Source organism: Nestor notabilis, unplaced genomic scaffold, assembly GCF_000696875.1.
Source record: "Nestor notabilis isolate BGI_N333 unplaced genomic scaffold, ASM69687v1 scaffold311, whole genome shotgun sequence".
NCBI classification, from domain to species: domain Eukaryota; kingdom Metazoa; phylum Chordata; class Aves; order Psittaciformes; family Psittacidae; genus Nestor; species Nestor notabilis.
The window spans coordinates 29,706-48,176 of NW_009913107.1; the positions used below are offsets into that span (position 1 = coordinate 29,706).

Genomic DNA, 18,471 nt, shown 5'->3' on the forward strand with positions numbered 1-18,471 from the left:
AAAATCTTAATTTTAATGTGAGATCTAGGGATGATCCATTTGTAAGACTGTGTATAATATTCTAGAAAAATGCTTAGGTCATGGAGCAAAAGTTTTATAATGCTGCAGCTGCAGATTATTAAAAAGAGAACTGTGTCTTCCAAAAGAACCACACTGATTTTAATGAAAGGCGCTTTCATATTTCAAATTTGCAATAGCCTTGTAAACTGCTTGAAGCAGCCCACACATAGTAAAAGTAATTATAAGCTTACAGTACACTAGTGGGCTGACATTTCAAAATGCAGACAAAGAGAATTTTGTTTTCTAAAGAAAAAAATTTCAAAAGGCAGGGTTCACAGCACTGAGTACATTCAGGGAAATGGATACAACGAGAATGAACATCTTGGGAAGTATGAGATGAGAAGAGAAGCTCAAAGAGCCAATTGCTCTTGATGTGACTGTGGCTGGCTAAAATTCTACTTTGTGAGTGATAGCCACTGTTAAAACAGAGTGCTTTTTAGTAGCCAGATGCTCAATTGTGTTATTATATAGAATGTGTAAAGTGTCAACTTCTTTTTTCACCACTTTTGGAAAGAGCAGCACACCTTACATCTTTACAAATGTATTTTCAGAATAGATGACAACACAGCTCTCCTGTCCACATAGGTTTGCTATGATTAGAAATAAGCTCTTCTGCCTTACTAGTTTCAGACCTATTTATAATCTTACCACAGTTGTCTCAATGTCTCCTGGTGAGGGGGTGATTTCATCAGGGGAAGTTACAGAAGAGCGAGTAGTGCGTGGAGTTCGTGGAGAAGGGAGCGTATCCCAGGCGTTGTATCCACTTGGAGGGGGAGTTGGCATCTGAACCCCTGAACGCTGGCAGCAGTTCTCTGGATTAGACATCCATGCTTCAAGTAACTTCTCCCTGTCCCAGTCTTCAATAAAGATACAGATACAGGACATCATGCAGCTGGCAATATTTGAAATATATTTTGTAACTGCACCCTCCAAAACATATATAAACATTAAGCTAAAAAATTTAGAAAAAAATAAATATGATAAAGTGTAAGTGAATGGAACTTTAGGCATTAAATTTTACAGAACACATTCCAAGATAACACATGTATTTATGTAACTAAATACACTGCAAGCATTTCCTTTCCCTGTAATATCAGTCTTAAGTAAAATTATTTTTATTATTTATTTACAGCAATTGTAGTAGCTAGGAGACTCAACGAGAAACTAGAATTGCAGTGACTTGCAAAGACAGATCAAAGTATAACAGCCCTTGCACCACAGAATTTTCAGTATTTTCTCTTTCTATGAAAAAAGTAATTGTTCAAAATGGATTCACTTTTATCTATTGTGTTCTTTTAAGAAGATGAAGCGAAGTGCTACAAACAAAGGAAGACCAAGATACAACTGGATTACAGAAAGATTTGCGACCTAATGAGTTACAAGTGTTTACAGCACGAGTGATGTATTTCGGGGGAGGGGGGGGAACCCTCCACCCGATTGCAAAAAAGATTTCATATATTCTTACATTCTTACTACATTTTAATTCTATAAATGTTACTGAATTATTTTCTTTTATCATAATTAACAGTGCCTACTTACACACAAAAAAGAACCACTGAAACAAATTCTACTATGTATGAAGATTTTAAAGCCAAATCAAATTTTTCTTAATTATTGTTTGAAATGTTTTCTGTCTCTGATTCTTAATAGTAATACTAAAGCTATCTTAAGAATAGTGATTTTTTTTCTATTAAAAATATTTAAAAGTTCTCATTTAAATGTAAATCTATCCAATTCCTATATGTATTTGAATTTAAGACCATCAACATTATGGGGAACTAGAAGTCAGGTGAACTAGCATTTCAGAAGGAAAGAGAAATTTCCCAATTTTTTCCTTTTTTTTTTTTTTTTTAATGTTAGGTACTCCTACAGGAAACTCAATGTTACTAACCAAATGATCTGTCTTATTTTTGTTGAATTTTAGATTTTATAAGAAAACGATATATTGTATTCCAGTGCTGTATTAATACTAGGGAAAAAAAATCAAATATACATATTCTAATCACTGAACTTAGCAAATATATTGCCTCTGTCAAATAATGATTGCTATCATTCTAACATCTACTCCCTCCTAATATGAAAAAACGCCTTTGAGCTGGAGATGATTTAGTGATCAGGTGCTTACTTAAGCTAAAACATATCATGGGTTAGTTTAATTTAATTTGTGTAAAGATGTAGACCCTAAACATATTTACACTTCGAAAATTGTAATTTTTATTAGCATTTGACTGCCACAATAGCATTTTTTAATCTTGGCTCTAACTCTTCATACTTCTGTCTCCTAATTAAAAAAATAAAAAAAGAAAGAAAAAAGAAAAATACACTAAAGTCTTACAGCCAGTCTCAGTAAATTGATATAGTTGTACCATGACAGAAAGCAAAGTTTGTTGGATTAAATATTACATGTTTGTTAACTACTAAAAGTGGTAAAGAAGAATGACCTTTCCAAGAATTTAAAACATGTTTTTCATACATTAAGAATTAAGATAAGATTTCACATTATCCTTTTATGAATTTCAAGATTGAATGCAAAAAAATTACAATTTGGCATTTGATGTTTGCCAACTGCCTAAGCCTTTGTAAATAGCTCAGTTATTCCCTTTACTAGACTGAACCAATTCTATGTCTTCATTTCAAATAAAATAAATTCTGTTTGAGTAATTTCCAGTGTATGGCTACAGCTACAGGCAAAACAGTTGACTTTCTCATGACTTGCAAATTGTCTGCGCTTCTTTCTCCATACTGGCCAATTGCATTAAGTTACCGCTACATCACTAGGCAACATCAGTAGAATGACTTTTCCAACACAGACTGGTTTCTTCTCAACTTTCAGTCCCTGCTTGCTAGATGCTGGCAGATATTTCTCCACAGTTTCCACCAAACTCGCTGCTTTTGGACTTACCATGGACTGTGCTGCAAGTTTGAACAGCAGTGCCATCGTTTTCCTCTTCAAAGTATCTGCACAGGTTAGACAATCTGCCTACCCACTTAGTCAAATACTTAGTAATACTTAGCCTTAATGAGAGTGTTTTGAGAATCAAAAATAGCATTCAAACATTGCACATATTATAAATACATTAGAAAAAATAAATAATCGGTATTAAAAAACATACATGCAAAGACTGTGCCTTAAATATCACCAGACTGGCACAAGTTCAGGTTGACTTAATTCAGTGTTAAAAGAAACGCAAATACCAACTACAAAAAATAATGTAAAAAGATACGAGCTTCAGGTACCATACCTCCTTGTGAAAGTCTGCCAAATGTTGTGGGTTTAAAATAATGTTTTCCCATTTCACTTTTCCCTCTCCTTTTTATTTTAACAAGGAACACACAAAAATAATAGTGTATGAAAGCTTAACCCAGCAATACAGTGATGAGCATGCAAACCATTAGCTGCCTGAGTAGTTCCTTTGGCATACAGTAACAATGTAGATGCTTCAGTAAGCATAAGTTTTGAATCACTGAATCAAAGCCTAAAAAGCTTCCACTGAGTTTCAGAGATACTTTTGTTTGGAGTGAACACACTGAATTCAGTATGTGCCCATTCTGACAACCCCAGTTTAAATTACATGACAAGAGAGCAGTGATTTCAGTGAAATTAAACTAGCCACAGACACACACATGGAAAAGTATACCCTGTATTAAAGAGAATAACTTCAAAGGACATAAAACCCCGAGAAATTTTCCAACCATTCATTACAGTGGTCAGACTGCTTTTATTGCAACAATAAATAAATAAATAAATAAATAAAATTTTGATCCGGCTTTATACACAAATATATAGAGGCAGAAAACCAATCGTCTCACAAAAATACATACAATGAATTTGACCTTTTTTTGACATATAAAACCATAGTTCTACTTCTGTGTCTCTCTCCAAAATATGAAAGCTCTGTTTCTCCACACTGCTTAAGTTAAATGCCTTCCACTATGATTCCTAGTTTGAATCACTTTCCTCTCAGCTTCCCTGTCTGCCTCAGTGCTTTCTGACATACCGCAGCTGTACTTCTTTCTGAAATATGGTGTGAAATAGGAAAGTTCTGTTTTGCCACACTGCTTAAGTTAAGATGTCTTCCACTGTAATTCCTAGTTTGAATCACTTTCCAATCAGCTCCCCTGTCTGCCTCAATGTTTTTTTGACAGACTGCAGCTGTACTTCTTTCTGAAGTACTGTGCGAGCTGTTTCCTGGTATTTGATTAACCATTACTTGTCTCTTACTTGGAAATAAAAAGTAAACATACAACTGCAATTTTGATTTTGCAGAAAACAAATTCTTTAGTTTTTAAGGTTTTGGATTACCATGTGCCCGAAGTAGAGCTTCTGCAGTAAAGAGCGGGGCTTGGAGCATGTCAGCAGATTCCACGATCAGCATATCCTTAAGCCTTCGCAGGTCCTGAAGTCTTAGTCCCTCATATGGCTTTGAGAAGAAGAAAAAAGACAATTCATGTCTAGCAGTATCTTCCAGTTAGTCTCTAATGCCATAATTAAAATGAAAACATTCAAAGCACTTTTCCTCATCATCATCCCAGCTGTGAGGTAGTATGTGACAAAATGTATTAATTGGGCAGACCAATGAGCATGCAAAGCTATACTGAAACACGGTAATTTTGCTGTATTTATTCTATGATCTTTGTACATTGAAAATCTAAAAGACAGTATCTCTAGAGTTCTCCGTTATAGTTGGAGGCCATGTTCAAATGATAAACTACCCTAACACTGACTCTCTCTCAAAAAGTGCTACATTTTCAAAGAATCCAGCTGAGTTTTGAAGGAAATGGTATGAAAATGCATGACTAGATTTGAGTTAAGGATTTCAGAAGAGAGTGAGAGAAAGGACAGGTTAACATACACAGCATATAGATTATCTGACATTAACTTTATATATTGAGACTGAGTAACTTTGAATTGATCTAGAGGAGGATAAATTGAGACATTAGATAGATAGAAGGGATAAGTTTGTGAACAGAATCAGGTACGGGCCTTTTGAGGCAATATTCACGCTCACAGAAGTGGAGAATAAGGTATGAATAGGATAGATGAGACATGCAGTTAAGAGATCACACAAACAGTGAATGGTCGAAGTTGGAAGGGACCTGCGGAAGTCATTTGGTCCAACCCTTCTGCTCAAGCAGGGTCCTCTAAAGCCAGCTGCCCAGGATTGTGTCCAGTAAGATTTGAGTATCTCCAAGCTGGGGGTTCACCGTACATGAAGATGTCAAAACTCTTTTTGAGAAGGAATGGCCAACTCTGATAGCCCTATGCAGTCAGAACAGATCATCCAGCTACCTTTCTGGTCTGGAGCTCTGTCCCTTTATTACAGTATTAGAAAAAGGTCAAATTAGAAAGACAAAAAGGCAGTAATTTTAGGATTCTGAATTAGCTCCAACCAAGATACTAGAAATGCATACACATATTTTGCAGACTCCTTTTTAAAACTAAGAAAGGGAGAACAAGACAGCAAATAACATATTTGTTGAATGTTACACAGGTAAAATACCCAAAAGGTAGAAAGAGAAAAACAATGGGAGGATGTATACTGTCCATCTGTAATGGACACAGGAAGAGTATGTGAAAAAATTATTCTTACGTGCCTTAGTTTTATTTATATAAAGGATAGCTAACAAAAGATTTAAAGCATCTGAGATAAGACTGGTATGTGCTCAGGACTAATTAGGAACCTGGCCACCAAATGTCAACTGGCTTCACCAATTTGGAAATGAAAGTACACAGAGCAACAGCAATAATAGATAACCACATATAAGGCCACACATCATTATTATTTACTATCTGTATTTTGCTTTTATGTAGAACATAGTCCAGGACTCTCCAGTGCTAGATAATATGCACAGATATGCATGCATATGTACATAGACATGAAGCAAGAGACTGGTTATGTCCTTGGAAGTTTACAATCTATGTAAAAGTCCACTGTGCACTGTGCCCTTTGAGAAGAACAAGCAGAAAGCAGATGAGATGGATACCCTGGGCTTCTATATGATTCTGGATTTTTGAGACACCTACTCTAAAAAGGTAACATGTTTCCTACATTGTAGGTATCATAATAGACTCTATTAAACGCATTTAAAAATGTAACTAACTCCCACAAGGACCTCTTCCATTAGCTAGTCAGTAAAAATCCAGGAACTTCCCAATATTACAAACTTTGTGATTGGCAGGAGTAATGGTACCATGGCTCTGCACTGGGTCTTTGTCCTTTTTGAGAAAGCACAAAAACCAGAAGAGAAATGGACTGTGAGTGTCCTGACCTTCATCTTGATTGTCCAAGGGAGTTTCTGTATGTCCTTCCACTGTCGATCATGCATGACTCAGTAAAGGACAATCTGAATGTTAATGGCTTGCACTGAAATAAATCTGGGCCACTTGATTCATAGCGTGCTGGAATTTGGCTGACCTACTTAATTTCTTACAAAAGAAATAATTTCTAAAAACATGTCAGAGACACAGGGACACAAACAGCTGGGTGCCTGCATGATTATAATTGTGTGAATATACTGCAAAAGTAGAAGCAAAGAGTAAATCCTCTTGACTGCATCTGAACTACATTTTGAATTGCAATTGTAAAACAAGTAGCTTTGTCAGCACAACAGTACTCAACTCTTGGAAGACTACATATATCATAAAAAGAAATGTCTTTTCTGTCAAACCTGCAAAATATATGCATATTTTAGGCCCTAGCATTTTATTCTGAAATGCAGATATGCTCTAAATTATATTTAACTGATTGGTTCTAGGTCAAACACTGGCAAGGATCTCCTATGAGTAGCAGACGCTCATATTATCTCAGCTGGAGCATTCCACACAACCCAGCAGGGATTTTTGGATACTGCGGTTTTAGAGAATCCTAATTTTATCTCTTTAAGTAATGAGGAAACTATTTCTCAAGAATGTGTTTGTTTCATAATTGAAATGAATTTGTTTCATAAAATGATACATAAACCCACAGGAGAAGCTGAAAGAAAGGAAATTTCAGGCTGGCACTATCCAGCACCTTAATCTGAAGATTAAGACTCACATCCAAAATGAAGGCTTTATACAATGAGAACTCTTAAAAATGTTAATGCGTACAAGTCTTGTAGAGACTTATGAAGACACAGTCTTTAGTTATAAGGATGTATATCATTTATGTAATACCATAGGTTTGTTTTTAACTGCTTCAAACATTGATGACAATACACCGTAAAGGATTTTGATTACAGCTTATGATGCTCAGACCTCCTTTTAATATTATTTTATGGAGGAGCTCTTTATTGATATTTGTTCTGAAAAAGGCACTGTTCCAATATTAACATCATTTAACTGTATAACCATTTTGGAATATACTATTTGAATTACTACTTTAATGCACTGCTGAGCTTCTCATTACAGACTTCAACACTTTGGTATTCTCAAGAGCCCTTCATTTTAACTGTTTTCTTCTTAGGCTTTTACCACTAATACATAGATATCATAAATTATGTATCTGTTTTTCTCATGGAATTACTTTTAGTATGTAAGCTGATTAACAGTTAATTTCAAACTATTATTATTTTATTCACTTTTAAAGTACCATTAAAATAGGAAAGGGCAAAGTAACTCTTTGCTGCAGTGATAAGTATATCATTAAATGGTGTCACATATACTTCATGTAAATATCCTCCTTTATGGGTGGATGGAGTTCTATTGTTAATGGAGTCATACATTAAAAAAATTATCTATACTCCATTTAACTCATGCAAGCGTGGCTGCATTATATGTACATATATGTCTTCACCACCTGTAGTCCCCTTCTCTCCTTTCACTTAACAAACCATTCTCTATCTGTAGAGACAAAGTACATTCTAAGCATTTGTCGTGGTCCAAGCCCAGCCAGCAACTTGGAACCACACAGCCGCTCGCTCACTCCCCCCCCATCCTTCCTCCCCCTGCTCCGGGCGGGCTATGGAGGAGAATCGGAGGAATATAACTCCCACGGGTTGAGATAACAGCACTCCAGTAACTAAGGTATAATACAAACCACTACTGCTACCAATAATAATGAGAAGAGCAATAACAAGGGGAGAGGACACAACCGCTCACCACCCGCCGACCGATACCCAGCCCGACCCGAGCAGCGATCTGGGCCTTCCGGGTAACTCCCCCCAGTTTATATACTGGTCATGATGTGCTGTGGTATGGAACACCCCTTTGGCTAGTTTGGGTCAGGTGTCCTGTCTCTGCTTCCTCCTGGCTTCCCCTCCTCCCTGGCAGAGCATGAGACTGAGAAAGTCCTTGGTCAGAGTAAACATTACTTAGCAACAACTAAAAACATCGGTGTTATCAGCATTGTTCCCAGACTGAAAGTCAAAAACACAGCACTGCACCAGCTACTAAGAAGGAGAAAAAATGACTGCTGTAGCTGAACCCAGGACAGCATTTTAGATAATTCTTTGTACTTATGACATTTGCATTATATATATATTTATACAATACCAATTCTGGAATTGAAGAAAACCATTCAAACTACTATACATTCAATAAATCTGTTATACATTCGCTAGCAGTGTGTTTCTACAGTATTCAGTGGCACATATGTAAAATGAATGAAGACATTATACACTTTGCTATTGCACAATGTATTTCACTGAGTGTGACTGAGAGCCAAATCTCTCCTGGATGATCTGCACTGAAGTACTGCTCATTCCCAGGTGTTTCTTAAGTAAGCTTAAAACATGGCATGATGTGTTTGAAGTGAAGGTGCCTGTCATCTTCCAGGGATACATCAACAAGACATATATGCTGCCATAGTAGAATAAACAGCAAATAAAAAGACTGTGCAAATAAACCAACAAAAATCTATAAAAGCAGTTTAAAAAGTAGTGACGGTCTTATTATTCAGTTTAATTTCAGTTAAATTAGAAAGATAAATATAAACATAGATTTCATATAACAATTTTCTTTTCGAGATTGATCATCAACGAAGTAAGAGAAAAGAATCAAGACAAATAAAGTGATCCTAGATATTCTCCTGGGTTGTTTTCTAATACTCTAATACTGCCAACATATCATAAATGGATTCTTTTGCTACAACTAACTTTGTGTTAAGCGAGTTACACTTTACGCTCCATTCTTAACTTACTTAGCATTTCCATTTTATACAGGGAAATACAGATTTGTGTATGTCGGTACATTGCTTTCCTTTCAAATTGCATTTTGTGGAAACGCACTCAATAATTTTGTTTGTGTTTTGAAATTATTAGGGTCTGTTTGCTACCCACTTAACTGCAGTCTCTAATTTGATCAGTAAAAAAGTTTGAGGTGTACTAAACCCAAAATAAAATAGAAATGCTGCTTTAAAAATATGCTTCAGTAAGCACTGTAGTAAAATAAGATTTTAAAAGGTTGGGTAACTGTATAGCAGAAATAGATTTTATTCAGAAACCCTCTGGAATGAGTAAACTGAAGTGCTGGAAGATGGTCATCTCTTTGCTGTTGGGCTCTGAAACTTGAAATATGAGTCTACTCAGCAACCTGAATTTCTTGACAGCTTGAGAGCCTCTGTAATCAAAGAAAGGTATGTGCAAGTTATTTTTTTCACTATTCACAAGTGTTTCAATTCTAAACATGAGCACTGGCATAATTCCTTGGTAATGTTTCAACGTGAAGAACAAATTGAATTGGTTCTCAGCATCAGAAACAAATCTTTGTTTTTACTCTACAGACACTTAATTCAATGACATTGCACAGAGCACTACAAAAATATTTTGCTCTGTAGGAAAAGGAGGATTATTTTCTGCTATAAACATGGCAGGTCTGGAAAGGGAGGTATTGGGTACGATCATTCCAGATACTGCTGTGCATATCTAAACACTGGAGTTAAGCCCATTTGGCTCTTTTGCCTGGGAAGAAATCCTACTCATGTTTTTCAAATGTTTTATCTTTTCCTCTAATTTTCATATAAGAGATGAAATGACTTTGAAAATGCATTTCCTGGTGTTCCAAAGTTTTTTTAATTCTTTATGATTTTTTTTTTTTAATGTTTTGGAAGGATGTTAAAGGGCATTACCAAACAATTACAATCTAAATACTATGCTAAGCATTTTGCACACTCACTTCCCTCAGTGTCCAGTATTTTTCAAAAACAAAATTGACAAAAAACTGAGAGGACTATCTTTGAGGGGCATATTTTGGTGAAGAATATGTGTTCTTTGGAAGGCTTGTGGATCACATCTCATGCCCCACTAACAGCTGGAAGTACCACCACAGCCAGTGCTAAGCGCAGCTTTCACTGCCCATCACAGACATTTGTCCACAGACCTGGAGGATGAGGACATGTAGTCATCTCCACTGCAGTTCAGTGCTAGTCTTTTGAAGGCTGTTCTTTTTCAACTGTTTTTGGCCGCTCTGAGAGCTACGACTGAAAAATTACCTTCCCCTGGTTACATGTTCTTGGAATCTCTTGTGCCAGCACTTGTGCTGTTACAGTTACATGGGAAGTTAGAGACCTTATCCCACTGACAAGTCACAAAGAAAGAGGGGAAGAAAAAAAATGAAGGGAGCACATGAAAGCAGAACTGGTTCATGTGAAGCCCCAAGACCACCAATCAGTGAACCAAATTCCAGGCTGAGATTTTTTTGGCTTGTGAATCTTCAGGGTATTTGGGAAAGCTGTCCTGGTACCTTAGATGGATCTAGGTCTGCAGGCTTGTCTGCATTCCAGTTCTCGCTCTCCACAACTTTGCTAAAAACAAGTCAAATGAGGAACAGAGCTGTATCTTGGAACGTTCTCAGTGAAGTGACCCCGAATTAACATAATCACCTCTTACTCGAGTCCCTTGTAACTATCAAGTCTTTAAGTTGATTTTGCTCTGAGTATCTATGTTAAACAGTCAAGGGACATTATTTTCTCTAGCAGAAAAGCCTGTTCAAGTGGTTCTTGATTTGCCCCACCCATATTTGTAAGTTCACTATTCTCTGAGCTGTGCTGGCGTATATGCCAGCAAACCCATGATATAAATATAATTAAAAAAATTATCCAGGTTAAATAAAATAACTATATATTACCATCTTCAAAACTTTTTCTTGTTTTAAGTCAACAACATAACCATCCAAAGAGTTCTACTTGTACAACCACAAGGGAGTGGTGAACTCCAACTGTGGCAGGAAACTGAAGCAGACCTTACAAGTGGTTTTGCCAACAGAGAAAAATATAATTTCAAACTATACTCTTGCAACAATTTGGGTGTCTCAATATAGGAATATTCAGAGAAACTAAAATTAGTTAATTACATTTGCTGTTTCAATGTACAATTCAAGTATATTAAACCTCATCTCAAAACCTCTCATCTAGGAATAAACAATTTAATTAAGCTTGTATATATTTTAATTTATTCAAGAAAATTAATCAGAAAATTAACTGAACAGTACAAAGACTTTCTTACTGCCAAATAAAGGTGACCACGTGTGGCATTTTTCAGGGAAACAGTAAATGTGACCTAAGCCTACTCATCTGAATGAACTCTTTTAAGCCTCATTAGGTCGTAAGTGGACCAAGCTAGTAAAAGTCAAGGCCATGCTACTTTTCAAAGGAGTAGCCATACAGAAATCTATTGTCCTTTAATTTACACAGATTTACTTAGTAATATTCACTGAATCATAGAATTTATCTATGTATTCTTATTTAGAAAATTAGTTCAGTAAAATCTGATAACGGATGGGGAAGGGAACTTTTGCTCAGAATCTTTTTAGTCAAATTATCCTTACCAAATCACAGTCTTCCGTAAGGCGTATCAGAATTCAAGCAAATTTGTGTCAGTGAATTGTCTCTCTTTCAAAAACTGACTTCAGAATAACACCATTATATAACACTGTTATTACCTGTTTTTTACTCAAGTTCTGGTAAGCAGTAGCTTCAGGCGTTATGTTATAAAACAAGAAAATAAATGCACTGTTTTGAAATCCTCCATTACTCAGCTGTTTTTTTGGTGACATTCAACCCTGTCTCAGTCTGGGAATATCCACCAGAACATTTCCCCTCTTCTGTCCTGCAGATTTTCTCCTTTTCAGAATTTCTCCTGCTCTCATTTTTAATCAGAAAGGCATCTTAAGAAATAAAAATATGTATAAAATGTTTCTTTTAGTGAAACTGATTCCCAGCTTACTGCCCCCACTGTATTTTCTCTAGCCTCACAGTCTGTAATGCTTTCAAGACAGTCCACATAATAAAGTATATGAATAAAACTTGTCTTCAGTTTTGTCAATGTATTTATGTTCCACGAGGTTAACTTGAAAGCTGTAAGAGCTGTGTTAAAATCAACTGGTTTACAAATACACAGTACTAAGTACAGCACCTACTGAAATACTTTGCAGAATTTTGTCACAATGTAACTGATACAAATAAAAATGTGTAAAATACCCTGAATTTAAAGTATCCTCTGACCTCTTTTTTGTCTAAAGCAGCATATTCAGCTTCAATGCTTTCAGCTTCAGGATCACGTGAAAATACCATTCGAGATTCCAGGTTAAGAGCCAGCTCTTTGTGGTGTTGTTTCTCTGCACAGTCACATGGGGTATCTTTGTTTTCATTTTCTGCAAACAAATCTCCACCATGTTTCACTAGAAGCTGAAAAGTAAAACGTCAAAGTAAACAGTTATTAATTACTAACTCCAATAATACCCTGAAGAAAAGACATGTCAGTTAAGAAGAGAACAAAAAAACATATGAGCAAGGAAAACAGAAAGATGAGACAAATACAATAGCAATGGTCTTTGGGAAACAAAGATTCTCTATTGTTATTACATAAATTACTACTTGATTTCATACAAAATTATACCTATAGCCACAACGATTCCATGGAACCACAAAAATCTCAGAAATACGTTACACAGCAACCCTGTACAATTGTCTCTGTTAGGTTTTAAAGACTAAAATTCTGCTCTACTGCTATGGTCAGTGCTCCATAGAAAATGAGGGGCCTGAGGTCCTCAAGCACCTGGCAAGACGAAGCTAGAAACACCTTTAAATATTCTTTATGTATGGGTATAACTTGACCACTTTTCTTAACATGGCCTCAATAAAGAAGGCTCTGAATGTTTTTTGATCAGTGTGCCAAGTACGCAACAACTCAGAATAAATAATTTTAAAACATCGTACAGTAAATCTGTCAATGTGTTTGTAAAGTCAGTTGCTGGACAAAAGGCAAAAGCTATCTCAAATAACATAAACCAGAGAAGTGAAATGAATTCCTGGAATCCAGATTCTTTGTGGATGCACTACACGGGCTCTATGAAGGACACAAAAGAAAGCCTGTTTCAAATTGAAGCCTCAGCACGAGAGGTTCTATAAAATCCAATAAACCACAAGAGGTTCTATAAAATCCAATAAACCAAATACTAATATAAATACACAGCACCATGGTAGTTGATCATGAGTCCTAATGGAACTCATATATGAAATTTCTGAATTATTTATTGTAAGACAGCATCATAGTATGGTTTGGGTTGGAATGGACCTTAAAGATCAACTAATTCCAACCCCCTCTGTCATGGGCAGGGACACCTTCCACTACCCCAAGTTGCTCCAAGCCCCATCCAACCTGGCCTTGAACACTTCCAGGGATGGAGCATCCCCATCTTCTTTGGCAACCTGTTCCAATGTCTCACAGTAAAGAATTTCTTCCTAATATCTAATCTAAGCCTCCCCTCTTTCAGTTTAAAACCATTCCCCTTTGTTCTGTTACTACATGCTCTTGCAAAAAGTCCCTCTCCAGATTTCTTGTCAGCCCCCTATAGTTATTGAAAGGCTGCTCTAAGGTCTCTCCACAGCTTTCTCCTCTTCTGAACAACCCCAACTCCCTCAGCCTGTCTTGATTGAGAGGTGCTCCAGCCTCTGATCACCTTTGTGGCCTGGACTTGCTACAAGAGGTCCACATCTGTCTTATGTTGGGGACCCCAGACCTCAACACAGTACTTACTGCTTAAATCTGTTATGGTCAAGATTAGAAGGTGGTAAAAGCAACACCCTTGCTAAAATAGTTCCAGAAAAAATCAGGAGAGTACAGGGAAAGCGTCAGTCAGGAGAGTCCAGGGAAGAGTCAGCTTTTACTGCAGAGAGAGGTCACTAGTGAAGTGTTGGGACCTGACTGGTTAACATATACAGAAGTTATCTAGACTAATGGTGGATAATGAGGTAAAACCTTTGTTGACGATACTAAGTTAATGAGTGAAATGTAGTCTCAATTAACATGAAGTTACACACACAGGAAAAGTAACCTTGACTATACATGTAAATGCTGAACTCTGAATTAATCACTACCATTTAGAATACAAATCTTGATGTTATAATAGCCAGACTTATGAAAATGCTAGCTGTTTCTGAAAATGTTAGAGGTCTGTTCTTGTGTTCTTTAAATTACCAGCACAACTAAATACTAGTCCTCATTACTTGGTAGAGTTTAAAAATAAATTTGATGGGAGACCTTCAAAGTCATTACGATTCCCAATTACTCATTACTAGCCACTAGTTTCACAAACATTAATTTTTAATTTGTGAAAAAAGTAATTATATTTAAGTATGTTAGCACAGATGCATGGTATCTTCTAAGAAAGCTGAGCACTGCAAGTTAAAGACATCAAACCTGTTTTTGATGCACGAACAGCATTTTCCAGTCTCAGCTACAGAGCAGAATAAAAAGAGCTCTACTGTTCTCTCAGGTGGTTATTTCACTTCTCTTTACATATATAGATATGCCTATGCTTACCTTTAAAACTTTTTCTCCAGTGTTAGAGTCTTGTAATTACTTCCAAATTTTATAGGCCTACATGAGTCTTCATGCTGAGGAATTTCTGTCATGAAGTTAATGTACATGTAATCCATTTTTTTCCCCCTGTTCTCTACAATGTACGTTTTGGGCTGTTTATCTTTGTAAGTTTTCCAATTAATGAAAAACAGAATTCAAAAGTTAATTCAACACACTATATCAGATTTTTTCCCTGAAACAGCTTTGTAAATCACTGTGTGTCATTTACTAATAGCAGTGTAAGACTTGTGATTATATATGAACTTTTACCTCAACACAGGTTTTCATCCCTGAGGCAGCAGCATAGTGCAACGGTGTATTTTTTTTGTTATCAACAGCATCAATGGCTGCTCGTTCATATTGTCCTTCATCCAGCTTTGCCCCCTTCCACTTCAGGATCATTTGCAGACAGTCTGCTCTTCTGCAGTCATCTTCTGAGGGTCGTGTCAGGCGAGGATGAAGAGCTCCTTCCGAGATCATGATCTGAGGTCCCATACACAGTAAGTGCATAGATGTCTCATTGTGCACATTCCGTTTATTTGGGTTACCATCTCTAACAAAAAGGAAAGTTCTGCAAGGGGGGGAAAATACGAAAGAAATAATTAGCACACAGTCCCATTCATTTCCTTTAAGTGGGAAGGGTCTATGACAGCTCTGTTCTTGCCAAGATTTTGATATTAGTGATAAACATTCTTACTAGCTAATTACTACTGGACAGGTCTCCTCCATTTCTCTTAGGAATCAAGAGCCAAGATCTAGATGAATTACTGAAATATCTTTAAGGACCATATATAATTATCAGTCTGTGGCATAAATTTCAGTTGGCAAAGTTTATTCTACAGTTCTGTGTTGTATTGCAATAAATGTTATTAAGCCACAAGATTGATGAAATAGATACTTTCTTTTTTTCTACTCTATGTTCTCAATAGCAGTGCATTTGGTAGTTTAGAAAATAGATAATGCCAGACCAGTTTCTAAAAATTCATTCTCCTTTCCCGTACCCTCAGTCAGATGTCAGTGCAGAACTTATTACTTCTGGAAAATATACAAAATACTTTTCCTGCTAGCACTGCATGCATTATGGAAAGACTTTGTTTGCTTTCTCACTCTAGGATATATAGAAATACAAAGTAATGCAAACTTTCACCTATGCAGATGACAGAGACTGGCAAGAATTTACGTCTTCCCTTGAATGCTTCAGAGGCAGTTCAAAGTGGACAATGAACTAGGCCAGCAAAAAGCATCAGCTTAGGAATGAAAGGAAAACAACAGACTGATTCCTGGAATCGCAACGCTGATTCCTGACAGCTCCTGAGACAACACAGCTCTCTGCTGCTTCTTGCCAACAAAGAATTACAGAAGTTACCATCCAGTTCTGAAATGGAAGAACTGAGACATATCACACAAGTCATGTGAATCCAAACTTGCTTTAGCCTTTTGAGGTATACTAAAAGAATTTTTTTCTTACGGGAGAGCGAATAGTAGGAAATGGCAGAGAAGACCGTGTCTTTGTGGGATTGGAGTCAGAGAGACAGCAATGGTGAAAGAATGCCAGATAACAGTAGGAAGAACAGTTCCCAGAAAGGTAATACCAGGCTAAATCAGAAGCATGGCACATACTTTCAAGAAGTCACTGCAGAAATACTTGCCGTATTCCCATAAGACCCCTGACACATAAACCCTGCAGAAGTCACTGTTCCTCTCCTCTCCAGCCCATTCCCTGACTCCAAACAGTTTGCAAGCATGAAAGAAACAGTTATTCTGGAATCCTTATTAAGCCAATACAGGGGACCAGCTTCCACCCTCCCTGCCCTCACCCCCAAGACTAAGTAAAAACAGTTTCAATCACTTCCAGTGTAAAACAGGCAGCTCAACCACCTGAAGGCAGGCACTGCCCAAATATAAAATCAGACCATATTGGTCTTGGTGAACAGCACAGAGTTGAAGAACTTAGTAATCAAAATGTCAAAAGAAAATGTTATTTACCTCAGTTATTGCCCCATGCTACAGTTGCAGGTCTAAATGCCACCTCCCTTTGTCCCTGAATACATACCCATACATGGTATGCCTTTCTCTCTCTCAGAGAATTCCGATGTTTTGTTCAGGACAAAGAATAATCCTGAACCTATTTTATTAATAAAGGAAGAGGCTGCATAGGGTGGGTGTGGAATTTCCCTTTTGGAAATTATTGGAACCAGACTGGACAAGTATTTCAGTAAAAAAACTTAGGCAGAGCTGATCTGATCCTGCGATGGAAGGATGTCCTGATGACAGCTGTTTGGCCAGCTGCATTTCTGTCCTTTCTTCCCTCTGAAAACCTCTGAACAGTTTGAGTTCAGAATGAAACTTACTACTAAAATACTGTTTTTTTAAATAAGTGACAATAAAGTATTCAGAGGAAAAGATAAAACCAAAACAGACTCCTCTGTGCTGCCCTATTTTGGCAGCCAAAATGTTCCTTAGAGAAATCTCTCTTTCATTCCATGATAGCTGACATGATAGAAGCATTTGTTAGGAAATATGAAAATGCCAAACTTCAGATTAAAGATGTTGCCAAAAAAGTGACAACACATTTTGTTTGCTTGGGTTTTTAATGTTTTCAGAGGAAAGGGATTTAGCAACACAGGCAAAATGCTTCACAGCCAATTACATGAAATGGTAAGACTAACCAGTATCAAACACTATCCAATATGAATTTGCTTGTAATTAGCTTTACATAGTATGAAACTAGAAACAGAAAGAAAGGAGGGGAAATAAAGTGAGAAACAAGAGAGAGACAGAAGGAGAGAAAGAGGCTGGGAGGGAGGGAGGCCGGAAAGCAGGCAGGCAGACAGGCAGGAAGGAGAGAACTCATTGGGAGTTGGGAGATGAGAAGAATTCTATAGAAGCACTCAGATAAGAGAATGCTAGATGCCTTAGATACAAGGGTTTGCAGGTACCCACTGAAAAAGCTGGATATAGAAAACACAAGGCTAAATCTAAGTCATTTTGGTCTCTGTGAGACGCAACTTTGGAGACTGACTAAAATCTGAGTTTCTGGTACACCAGTATCTTTTCTTCTGCTCAGTCCCTTTCACAATTTAATTCAATTCAGTTTGTTATGTTTTTACTTGAAGCAAATATCACCCCTAACTTAGCCTTCAATGCAACTGTAAACTCTAGTATGAACAGAAAATGTAAAATTGTTAATTTTTCAATTCAGAGTCCCCAAGTAAAAACTAAATAAAGGTTTTTTAAATTTTATTTTATTATTCCTCCCTCCCCCTAGCCACAGCATTTACTATCCATATGTCTCCTAATGTTTCATGCCCAAACTCTTGCACCTTCCTGAAGAAGAAAAAAAAAAAAAAGTAGAGATCACAGCACTGGGAAGAGCCAGCGGCCAAAGATTGTGAAAGACTTCATGTATGAATCCTTTTTCAGTAGTTTTTAAACTAGATAACACTGATGACCAAGTCAGCAGGCCTAGTTTTACCTGACATCTGTAAAGGTAGCAGACATCTGTTACTTTCAAATTCACTGTGGAATGAGTAGAGAACAGCAAGTGATAAAGACGGAGCCAGATCACTTGAGCAGTCACTACAGAGGACTGTGGTATGGTAGCAAAAGTGCCAGCTCTTAAAATGCAGAAGA

The 18,471-nt window shown here is 36.8% G+C and overlaps 1 protein-coding gene across 1 annotated transcript in view; it reads right to left on the bottom strand.

The window, feature by feature from the left end:
• ANKIB1 (ankyrin repeat and IBR domain containing 1) overlaps positions 1-18,471 on the bottom strand; it is a 56,388-nt gene that overhangs the window by 22,503 nt on the left and 15,414 nt on the right. The window contains exons 2-5 of the mRNA XM_010022746.1: positions 15,109-15,409; positions 12,480-12,662; positions 4,364-4,481; positions 709-917 (exon numbers count right to left, since the gene is read on the bottom strand). Coding sequence (XP_010021048.1) covers positions 709-917; positions 4,364-4,481; positions 12,480-12,662; positions 15,109-15,409 — 811 coding nt within the window. The remainder of the gene's footprint in view (positions 1-708; positions 918-4,363; positions 4,482-12,479; positions 12,663-15,108; positions 15,410-18,471) is intronic.